A 12,439-nucleotide genomic window follows, 5' to 3' on the forward strand; every position below is an offset into this window, starting at 1 on the left:
GTCTTTCTATCTCCCTAATTTTGTGAATGCAAACATTTACGGTGTGCCATTACATATTGGACACTTGTAAACTGCTTTATGTTTACAAAAGTACACAACATGAGATTGCCTTGAGCCTCAGAGAAGATTTTGGACTTGAACTTTCAGCAATCTTACCCTATTGACTATACAGAACCCTGGAAATGAAAAATTGTATTTTATGTTGTGAGCTTTCATGGGCACAAACTGATATTTTGGATGTGAGGTGTCCCCTAAAAGCTCACATGTAAGACAATCAAAAAAGGTGCGGAGGAGAAATCACTGGGTTACAAGAGTCTTGACCCATTCAGTGATTTAATCCTCTGATAGGTATTAACTGAGTGGAAACTGAACTGCTAAGATGCTACTGGAAAAGGTGAAAATTTTGGGCATGGCTTTCGGTATATATTTGTATCTGGCCAGTGAAGTCTCTCATTCTGGATAAGCATGATATGAGCTGATTCGCTCTGCCACCCTCTCCTGCCATGATGTTCTGTCTCACCTTAAACCCTGAGGAATGAAGCCACACTTCTATGGACAGAGACCTCTGAAACCATAAGCCCTCAAATAAACTCTTCCTCCTCTACAATCGTGCTGGTAGTGTACTTTAGTCACAGCAGCAAAAAAAAGCTGATTAAAACCGAAATCCAATTAGGAGCACACATACCCAGGAACAGGATCTTTGTGAATGCCACTTTTTTCAATAAGAGTAACCACAGTGTATGGAGAAACGGCTGATCTGAGGCATGGGATGATAAGCCTGGAGTATCTTGTAGGACCATGAGGCAATGAAGTACTCAAGACTCTGGAAACGTGGTGCTCTGCCAGAATGTGCAGGCCTGTGTGTATTCTGCCTTTCAGTCTGAGACTATCCTTGGATACCTCAGGCCAGATAATCATGGAGGAGCAGTGAATACTGCTTCTTCCGATGGGGAAACACCTTCCATTCATCTTCCATGTATGAATAGTACATCATTTGCTCTTTGCTTTCTTGAGACTTCAGTCCACAGCCCGCAGTATGAAAACCTTTTGAGGAGCCACTCTCTCAGCTCCTCTAAAAGGAAAGCTCATAGCCCTATGGAGCTTGATAAAGATAAATCAGTGGTCAGGATCGAACCCAACACTTCATGTGTGCAGGTAAAAGAGGAAATACAGGAAAGAAAACCATTCTCCTCTATTCCAAGTTGCTCAAAGCAAAGGTGAATGCCTCTAAAGAAGAATTACTGTCTCCTGAGGGAGAGGGCATGCCAAAAGAGGAAAATCTTGCTAGAGAGTCTAAGAATTCATGACTAAATTCATGAGACTCCCTGAATCCTGCCTGTAGAAATTTTATGCAAACTTCTTTCTACAGAGATTTTTCTCAGGAGGTACCAAGCAACTACAAGTTCAACACTAGTTGAGAACAAATAATCTCCCAAGAGTAGTTACTCCAAAGATAAATGCCAAATGCAGAAGAGGAGTGAAACTCCAAGATATATAGCTGTACCTGACATCAGTGTCCTTGTAAAAAAAAAGGCTTCTTTAAGACCACCCTGGTGTGTGGATGAACTGATCCAATTCATGAAGCCTACAGATGCTCAGACAGCAGGCCCAGTTGACAACCTCTTTAGGCAACATGAAATTGACAGAAAATTTCTGCTGCTACTAAAGAGTAATGAAGTGTCCCCTGAAGCTCACATGAGAGACAACGCAAGAAGTTTTGGAGGACGAATGATTGGGCTATAGCCTTAACCAAATCAGCAAATCGATCCCTCATGGGATTAAGAGAGTGGAGCCTGGAGGCAGCTGGGGTGAGGCTGCAGGAAGTGGTTCACTAGGGGCGTGGCTGTGGAGTATATATTCTGTATCTGAAGAGTGCACTCTCTATCTCTCTGGCACCCTCTCCTGCCACGATGTTCTGTCTCACCTTATGCCCTGAGGAATGGAATCACACTTCTATGGACAGAGACCTCTGAAACCATGAGCCCTCAAATAAACTGTTCTTCACTAAAATTGTTCTGATCAGATCTTTTAGGCACAGAGGCAAGAAACCTGACTATCCCATGGAATATAGTATAGGGTGCTGAAGTGGGGGCCAGCATTAAAGTTACATTACTATATTGAAAAATTTAATGAAGGAAAATATGATTTAATTTCTCATGTGTCCTGGTAAAATTTTAATTTTAAAAGTATTCTTTGAGCAATTTTGTATTCTGGAAGGCTCTTAAACTATTTTTATCATAATTGCAGAATTATATTAATCATCCAGTTGACTTTAAAAACCATTTAAGATGTTAGCATTATGATACTCAAACTGGCAGTTTATTCTATATATTTTTTAATTTGTTGTAATTAGTTATATATGACAGCATAATGCATTTTGACATTGGATTGGCAGAGGGGACGGGAGGGAGTGTTCAAGTGGGAAGGTTGGTATAATTAGACATTTTTACCCTATATACATGAATTATTGCATAACCGGCATGACTCTGCATATGTACAGGCAGAAGAATAAGAAGTTGTTCTCCATTTCGGTACCGTGTATCAAAATGCATTAAAGCGCTATATATAGGAAAAGAACTCAAATTATCACTATTTGCCAAAGACATCATTCTATATTTAGAAGACACAATACATTCCACCAGAAAACTTCCAGTACTAGTAAATGAATTCAGCAAAGTAAGAGGATATAAAATCAGTACCCATACATTGGTGATGAATCCACTGAAAGAGAAATTAGGAAAACTACCCTATTCACAATTGCCTTAAAAAATAAAATACTTCGGAATCAATCTAACAACAGACTTAAAATACCTTTACAATGAAAACTAAAGAAATAGAAGAAGACCTCTGAAGATGGAAACTTCTCACATGTTCTAGGGTAGGCAGAATTAATACTGTCAAAATGGCCATAGTAACTAAAGATTGACACAGATGTAATGCAATTCCTATTAAAATCCCAATAACATTCTTTATAGAACCAGAAAATGTAATCATGAAATCCATTTGTAAAGAGAGCCAGAATAGCCAAAGCAATCCTTAGCAAAAAGAGTGAAGAAGCAGGCATCAAAACAGCAGATCTTAAACTATAATACAGAACAAGAGGAACAAAAACAGCATGGGATTGGCACCAAAATAGACATGTAAACCAAGGGCACAGAAGAGAAGACACAGAGACCAAAGCACATAAATACGATTAACTCATACTACACAAAGGCACTAAAAAACATACATTGGAAAAGACAGCCTCTTTCACAGAAGAAGAAATACAATTGATCAAAAAAGGGCTGGGGATGTGTCTCAGTGGTTGAGCAGTTGCCTAGCATGTGCAAGGCGCTGGGTTTGATCCTCAGCACCACATAAAAATAAAAAAATAAAATACAGGTATTGTGGGGCTGGGGATGTGGCTCAAGCAGTAGCGTGCTTGCCTGGCATGCGAGGGGCGCTAGGTTCGATTCTCAGTACCACATAAAAAATAAATAAATAAATAAATAAATAAAGATGTTGTGTCCACCGAAAACTTAAAAAAAATATTCAAAAAAATATAGGTATTGTGTTCTACTACAACTAGTATAGATAGATAGATAGATAGATAGATAGATAGATAGATAGATAGACAGATATATATATATGAATGAATAAATGTTCAATATCTCTAGCAATCAGAGAAATGCAAATCAAAACTACTCTAAGATTTCAACTCACTCCAATCAGAATGGCAATTATCAAGAATACAAGCAGCAACAAATATTGGTAAGGATGTGGGGGAACAGGTACACTTATACATTGCCGGAGGCCTGGAAACTGATGAAACCACTCTGTATAAAAGCATACAGATTCCTCAGAAAACCTGGAATGGAACCACCATTTGACCCAGGTATCCCACTCCTTGGTTAATACCCGAAGGACTTAAAATCAGCAGACTACAGTGGTGCACCCACATCAATATTTACAGCACCTCAGTTCACAATAGCCAATCCATGGAACCAACCTAGATGCCCTTCAACAGATGAATGGAAGAATATGGTATATATACACAACGGCATTTACAGGTAAATGGATGGAGCTGGAGAATATTATGCTAAGTGAAATAAGTCAATCCCAGAAAAACAAAGGCCAATTTTTTTTTGGGGGGGGGAGAGAGAGAGAGAGAGAGAGAGAGAGAGAGAGAGAGAGAATATGAATATGAATGAATGAATATCGTTTTTGTAGATGGACACAATACAATGCCTTTATTTTTATGTGTGCTGAGAATCAAACCCGGGTCTCGCCCGTGCTAGGCGAGCGCTCTACCCCTGAGCCACAATCCCAGCCTCCAATGTTTTCTTGATGTGCGGGGGTTAATTCACATTGGGGGAAGGGGAGTCATCAAGAATGAATAGAGGTACTTTGGATTAGGCTGAGGGGAGGGGGGTCTCAGGGTAGGAAGGGTGGTATAATGAATTGGACATTATTCCCCTATGTGCATATATGACTACATGGCCAGTGTAATTCCATATCATGTATAACCAGAATAATGAGTATTTATACTTCATTTATATATAATGTGTCAAAATACATTCTCTTGTCATATATAACTAATTAGAACCAAAAAAAAAACTACAGCAAAACAAAAAAAGAATAAATCAACTATAGGATTTTTAGACATCCAACTTGATCATAGCAAAAAGACAATGTAATTATTAGACTTACAATGGCAGTAACTTTTGTGCATATTAATTACATCATCCTTGGGGGGGGGGGGAGCAAGCCATGGATTTTAAAAACTAGTAGTAACTTTAACAGTGATAATTATGGAGGTGTTTTATTTTGTATTAGGGAGACTGGATATTGAACCCAAGGATACTTTACTACTGAGTTACATACATAGACTTACTTTAGTTATTTTCTTCCATCCTTCATTAATTTACTGATTTTGCGAAAGGGTCTTGCTAAGTTGCTATGAGTCTCACTATGTTGCTAAGTCTGGCCTTGATCTTGTGATACTCCTGCCATAGAGTCCTGAGTCTCTGGGATTGAGGGTATGCACAAGTAAACCCAGCTACCCAGCATTTTTGAACAAACATAAATCCTATAGTATCTTGAAGTAATATAACAAGATAAAATTTGATGAGGAAAAAATTGTACAAATAATTAATAGTCTTAGATAAAAATTAATTATTTTTGCACATAGTACAATTAGTCATCTTTCCAGGTAAGGAATAAGAATGAAGTAATAGGCTCTCATATGAGATTGCTGTTACAAAAGGATCAAAGGTATTCCAAATATTAGCTTAATATAATGGTGACCATTTAAAAGACAGGAGCAAGCAGGAATTCTTCTGATGACATGAAGTTTGGAAAGAGATTTAAGAACTGTTTACAGAGTATAGAGAGAATTCTTGTTATCATCTAACGTTCAAACACCTGGAAGAATCAATTGTAACATAGGTACCCGATGCATGTTTGTTTATAAGATCTCCCCTGAAAACCCTAAACAATTACAGACTTAGCAAATATCTTCTGGACAGCTATCAACATAAAGGGTGATTTTTCTTTCCACGTTGGAATGTTACTTGATTCTAAGAAACAAAAAGAACACAAAAGCCTGACAAATAAACACAACAAAACCAGCTACTTGGTTGTTGCTCAACTATTATTTCATAAACCAAATATAAGAAAAAAATTTTTTCAACTTGCTTCTTCATGTTAGTGCAAGTTAATACTTTACCTGGATCAACTAAAGCTTTATTAAATATTTCTTTAAGTTTACGACTCTTCACATTCCTTCCTTGAGCAAGATTTCTGTACATCTCATACCCTATGATCATAACACCACCATCTTCTTGCCACCTCTGCAGCATGTAGCTTCTCTCCTGAGGACGTTTCACAGTTGCTAATTCAGAGACCTTTTGTGAGAAAATAAGGATTTTGGAAAATACCTATTAAAAATGTAAGGCTATTAAAAATTCCCTTTAAAATACGCACTATTTGTAATTTAAAATCTTTCTTCTACTATATGAATTTCATGCAAATATTTCAATAACAAAAACACTTAAATATGATACCTCGAGCTTCTCATCATCTTTTAATCCCTCTTGCCACTTCTCAAATTCATTCATCCAATTCAAAGCAGTATTAAGAGGACAAACCACTAAAGCTGTGCTAAAATCCAATTTGTCACACAAAAGAACTGTATGAAGAAAACTTACAACCTAAAAGAAAACAAATTAAGTTGGTACCTTCATTTATATACCCACAAAAATTTAAGCAATCTTACAACTAAAGTTTTGTTTGCTTTAAACAGTATACTAACCCAAGAAAAGGGTTAGTGTACTGTTTAAATAATTTGCAAGCCATGTATAGGGAAAGAAATATATTTGTAAAATGAAAAATGTAAAAGGTCATTTTAACTCTAAAGCATCATAATAATACTATGATTGATCAAAATAATATAAAATGTTCTCACACCTAAACAAAGGCCCTGATCTCCACAGAATGTCCTAAAAGCCTTTCAGAAAATACCACTGCCAATTTGGAAGACAAGTATGTTACACAATACTTTTCCATTTTAACTTGTTCTAACTCAATGAATCTATAATAATTACCCATCTCTGGAAATAATCTATATAATAGTTTCACATCTCTGCTACATAAACCAAATATAAGAAATGCAATCACTTTTTTCGTTCTTTTGCAATGCTAGAGTTTGAACCCATGGTCTTGTACAGGATGGGTGAAAAAAATCTACCACTAAGCTATAATCCCAACCATACAAACGAAGTAATTTTAATGGTAAAAAATACCATTAAAATGTTCTCATTACTGTGGCATCACAAACTATTTTTAGGGCTTTATTTTTTATGTGGTGCTGAACATCAAACCTAGTACTTCACAAATGCTAGGAAAGTGCTCTACCACTTGGCTACAACCCCAACCCAATAGACAGTTAAATATTGTTAAGTGAAAGAAGTTAATTTCTCACTCAATGACTTGGTCATGGTTGTTTGCCCTATCTGTAACCCCACTTCCTTACCTTATTAGGACTTCTGCTCAAACATAGCATTTTTTAAAGATGTCTTCCTTAACTTTCAATGTTTATTATATTATTGTTATTATCATATTAACACATATTATCTAAAAGCAGAAATTTCTTATTTTATTCTCTGACAGAATATAATATATTGAGAGGGATTCTGTAATTCTTAATCACTGTTTTATCTCCAGCCCCTACAGCAGTGTGTAAACATAACAGAACCCAGTATTAATGTTGAATCCAAATTAATGTAAGCAAAAAAACAGGATACATGGATATTCTTTATTCTTACCTGTAAAGTCTTACCAAGTCCCATGCAATGTGCAAGAATGCATCCTGAACCTGGAGATTTCTTTGTCTTTTTCACAGACTCACAACAGCAATCCCACATAAACTGAACACCTAAAGATTACAGCTTCATTAAGTTACATTTAAAGGTCCAAGTTAAACCTTTTCCCAATCAGTTAAATCAAAAATAACGAAAACTTCTAAGAAATAGTATTAACACAATACTCAAGAGTTTAAAAAAAAAAACTTAAATATAAATAGAAAGATTTCCCTGCTAAGATAAATTAGACACAAACACAAGCACACTACTGGATGACTTTGTTAAATTCACATTATCTAATCTATCAAAACAGTTTTTCTCTATACCCTGGGATGGTACAAAAATATATAAAAATACTTTCCTTTGAAATAGAAACTTTACCTAAAGATGAAACAGCTTCCTATCAAATACACTTTAAAGGATACTGAGCCAATCAGTGTTAAAAAAAAAAACAAAAAACAGGATAATGAATTATTTCTATTATTTATTCAACAGAAAAGACTGAGTAAGAAATGGGGCCAGTAACTCAAGAAGTAGGAAATATAGAATTTACCTTATGAATCAATTCATATGCATACTCAAAACCAACTTACTGATTCTGCTCCAAGAAAGCAGAAGGAAGTTACAATAGAGTATCTTTCTAATACCAGTACAGGAGTATTATTTTAAAACATACCTGAAGATCCTGAAATAGGAATTCCCAAAGAAGGCACTGAGGTAACTGTACCACTTCTTAGCCACCTCATCCAACCACTATAGTACAAGTGAAATTCACTTGTTAAATATACCCATTTATAAGTAACAATTTTTCCAAATTATAAAATTCACTGTTTCTGCAATTACAAAAGATTTTTTTCTTCCTCATTTACCTACAGGCAATCGTAAGGGCAGGAATCATGTTATCTTAGCTCACCAATTTATCTCCAGTGCTTAGCAGCATGTGAGTCACACAGAAAACAACTAAATATAGGTAAACTTTAACGTGAATGAATTGCCTAATAGGTTCTTACCATCTACTTGATGGGGTTTCAATTTGATAACCATATTTCTATGAACCTGCACTAAAGGTTCTTTGGTTTCTTCATCTTCATCTAGGACCAATTTGGTTGTTATTGGACACTTGGTGGGTGAAGCATCTTCAATTTCTATCACCTACAAAAAAAAAAAAAGCTGTTGATAGTTAAGTTCAAGCAATGGTGGAGTATAAATTTTACTATGGAATATTTTCTAAAGTATAGATACATCTAATATTTTGGTTCAATAAGGCCAGGATAATATGTTTTGCAAATTCAATCACCTTTATAAAACATAAAATCACTTTAGTAAAGCCAATAATTTAGCTTAATAGTTCTCAACCAGGATACCTCAATACATGTTAGATAGAAATGTGAAAAAAGAAGTGTTCTAACTAGTCTATGGCACCAACATTACAATGTGAATACAGATGTGATTCCCAACCTGGGAAAGTTCTATTCTATAGGACACTTAAAATTTGAGGGCATTTAAGATTGTCATGATGAGTGGTAATGGCTGGTAATAAATGGAGAGGAGCAAAAGGCAAATATAAAAGTAAACATCCTCCCAGACACAGTGATACACTCTTCTAATCAAAGTGGTTCATGAGGCTGAGGCAGGATGATAGCAAGTTCAAAGCCAGGCTCTGGACCATAGTGAGGCCTTAAGCAACTCAGGCGAGACCCTGTCTCAAAATAAAACATTTAAAAAGGGCTGGGAATGTGGATCAGTGGTTAAGCAACCCTGGGTTCAATCCCTGATAACAACAAAAAGTAAACATCCCTACAATATGAAATGCCAAAAACAATTGTTCCACTCAAGAAGTAACTCCCAGTGGTAGCATGCTTGAGAACCCCATCACCCCCGAAAAAATAAAGGAAGGGAAGGAGGAAAGGAAGAAGAAAAATAGAAAAATACATATACACAAGCACAGATAATAAATCACCTATAAATGACAATACCATTGTGGAAATGTGGGAATCCAGCAGAGAATTCATCCAGCATAGTCTTGGAACAAAATAGTTAAAAAATAGATGCACTGAAGAATTCAGGCATGAAGATCACAAGTTCAAGACCAGTCCCAGCAGTTTAGTGAGGCCCTAAGCAACTTATTGAGACCCTGTCTCAAAATTAAAAATAAAAATAAAAAAGGATTTAGGGTGTCTCTCAGTGGTTAAGTGCCTGGGTTCAATTCCTGATATTAAAAAAAAAAAAAAACACAAGAGTGGATGAAGTGGTTGTTTCTTCAAATGCACAAATAGCAACAAAAGACTTCAAGGAACAAGAAAAGCCATGGATACATGGTGCCATCAAAAGAACACAACAGTTTTACAGTAAGTTATCCCCCAAAAGCAACAACTAAGGAAAGTAGTGTGGAGATGCCTCAGAAAACTTGGAATGGATCCACCATTTGACCCATCTATCCTATTCCTCAGTTTATACCTGAGGGTCTTAAAATCAGCATACTATTACAATGACACAGCCAGATCAATGTTTATAGCAGCTCAATTCACAATAGCTGAACTATGGAACCAGCCTAGGTGCCCTTTAACAGATAAATGGATAAAGAAAGTGTATTATAAAGGACTGGGATTGTAGCTCAGTGGGAGAGCATTTGACTAGCATGTGTGAGGCACTGGGTTCGATTCTCAGCACCATATATAAATAAATAAAGGTAAATCTAAATTATTTAAAAAAAGAAAAGAAAATGTGTTATATATACACAAAGGAATATTACTCAGCCTTAAAGAATGAAATTATGGCATTTACAGGTAAATGGGTGGAGCTGGAGAATATCATGCTAAGCAAATAAGCCAATCCCAAAAAACCAAAGGCCAAATGTTTTCTCTGCTATGCAGATGCTAATTCACAATGGGGGAGTGGGGCACTAGGGAAGAATAGAGGTACTTTGGATTAGTTCAAGGGGAGTGAAGGGGGGGGAAGGAGGGAGTGGGGGTAGGAGGAATAATAAGAATGAATCAGTAATTATACCCTACATGCATATATGATTACACAACCAGTGTAATCATACACCATGTACAACCAGAGAAATGAGAAGTTATACTCCATTTATGTATGATGTGTCAAAATGTATTCTATTGTTGTGTATAACTACTTAGAACAAATTTTTTTTTTAAAAGACTACTATTCATGGACCATGCACCTGGTCACCAGAACTTTCATGGAAAAGTACAATAATATTAATATTGTTTTCTTGCCCATACACACAATATCAATTCTCTGGTCATAACCAGGAGTCATTTTTACATGCAACTTGCCATGATTTGGATGTGAGATGTTTGGCAAAAGCTCATGTGTGAGACAACACAAAAAAAACCTTAGAGGTGAAATAATTTCATTATGAGAACTTTAACCCAATCACTGAAAAAAATCCCCTAATAGAAATTAACTGATAACTGAAGGTGGGTAGGGTGTGGCTGGAAGAGGTGGGTCATGGGGAGCTTGCCCTTGGAGTTTATCTTGAGTGAGCTGAGCTTAGTCTGTTTTCTAATCATCATGTGAGCTATGATGTTGCCTCTGAGGAATGGAGTCAGCTGTCTAGGCACTGAGACCTCTAAAACCCTGAGCACCCAAACAAAATTTTCCTACTCTAAAATTGTTCTTCTCAGGTTTTTTAGTCACAGGATCAAATAAGCTGTCTAAAACACAAGTCTTATTATTTAAGAAATACATTTTGTAGCCAGATACAGTGGTGCATGACTGTAATCTCAGCAAATAAGAGATGAAACAGGGGGATCACAAATTCAAATCCAGCCTCAGCAATTTAGCAAGGCCATAAGCAATTTAGCAAGACCTTGTCTCAAAACTACAAAAATAGAAAGGGCTGGGGATGTGGCTTAGTGTTTAGGGTTCAATCCCTGGTACCAACCAAAATTTTTTTTAAAAAAAGGAAAGAAGGAATAGAAATACTGAGGGATCTGACCAAAGTAAATTCAAAGCTTTCTGGAAAGTACTCATCACTCTAGACATCATTAACATTCATGGTTCTTGTGAGGAGGTCAAAATATCAACAGTAAGAGGAATATGAAAGAACTTGACTTAAACCCTCATGAATGACCTCATGAGGTTTAAGTTACAAGTAACTTCAAGTGTGATGAAAATAGTATAAAACTACAAGTTTAAGTGGAGCCTGGACATATATCACTAGATTTTTGCAATATCATGATAAAGCTTAATAGAAAAGGGAGGCCAGGTGAGGTGGTGTATACCTGTAATCCCAGCGGCTCAGGAGGCTAACAAAGGAGGATTGCAAGTTTAAAGCCAGCCTAAGCAACAAAGAGGTGCTAGGCAACTCAAGGAGACCCTGCCTCCAAATAAAAATATTAAAAATAGGGCTGGGAATGCAGCTCAGTGGTCCACTTTCCCTAGTTCAATGCCCAGCACCAAAAACAAGGGGAGGGGGAATAAGGGCGGAGTTGCTCATGGGAATGAGCAAATAAAATGACTTTTTTATTTGGTATTATCGACTGACCCCTGGGGCACACTACCATACTCAGCCCCTTTTCATATTCTGAGACAGAGATTTGATAACGTGCCCAAAATGGCATCGAACTTGAGATATTCCAGCCTCACAAGTCATTGGGTAAACACACATATGCCACAGTGCTCTCTAGAAAATTATTTCTTTTTTTTTTAAATATTTATTTACTATGTATCTTTAGTTTTAGGTGAATACATCAGTTTGCTTTTATGTGGTGCTGAGGATTGAACCCAGTGCCTCATGCATGCTAGGCGAGCGCACTACCACTGAGCCACCACCCCAGCCCCGAAAATTATTTCTTAAAATGGAATGTAAATCACTTGTGGTGACAAACACCTGTAATCCCAGCTATTTGAGAAGCTGAGGCAGAATGATCACAAATTCAATGCCAGATTCACCAACTTAAAACATAAAAAGGGGTTGGAGATGTAGCTCACTGTTAGGGCACAGCACATGTTCAATACCCAGTACTCCAAAGTGAGGAAAAAAAAATTATGGAATCTACCCTTGATGAATACCACTCAGATGTTGAAATGAGGAAATTCAGCTAATTTCATAAGAAACTGCCATATCCATCCAAACT

General features: G+C 36.6%; 1 protein-coding gene across 11 annotated transcripts in view; it reads right to left on the reverse strand.

The window, feature by feature from the left end:
- Atrx (ATRX chromatin remodeler) overlaps positions 1 to 12,439 on the reverse strand; it is a 231,630-nt gene that overhangs the window by 98,043 nt on the left and 121,148 nt on the right. For all 11 annotated transcript variants that reach the window (XM_058584904.1, XM_058584905.1, XM_058584910.1 and 8 more), the window contains 4 exons: positions 8,351 to 8,492; positions 7,305 to 7,414; positions 6,045 to 6,191; positions 5,708 to 5,885 (listed from right to left, as the gene is read on the reverse strand). In XM_058584904.1, the coding sequence (XP_058440887.1) occupies positions 5,708 to 5,885; positions 6,045 to 6,191; positions 7,305 to 7,414; positions 8,351 to 8,492 (577 nt within the window). The remainder of the gene's footprint in view (positions 1 to 5,707; positions 5,886 to 6,044; positions 6,192 to 7,304; positions 7,415 to 8,350; positions 8,493 to 12,439) is intronic.

The sequence above is a fragment of the Marmota monax genome, unplaced genomic scaffold (genome assembly GCF_021218885.2).
Source record: "Marmota monax isolate L192 unplaced genomic scaffold, Marmota_monax_Labrador192_F-V1.1 WCK01_AAM20220418_F8-fsc00192, whole genome shotgun sequence".
NCBI lineage: Eukaryota > Metazoa > Chordata > Mammalia > Rodentia > Sciuridae > Marmota > Marmota monax.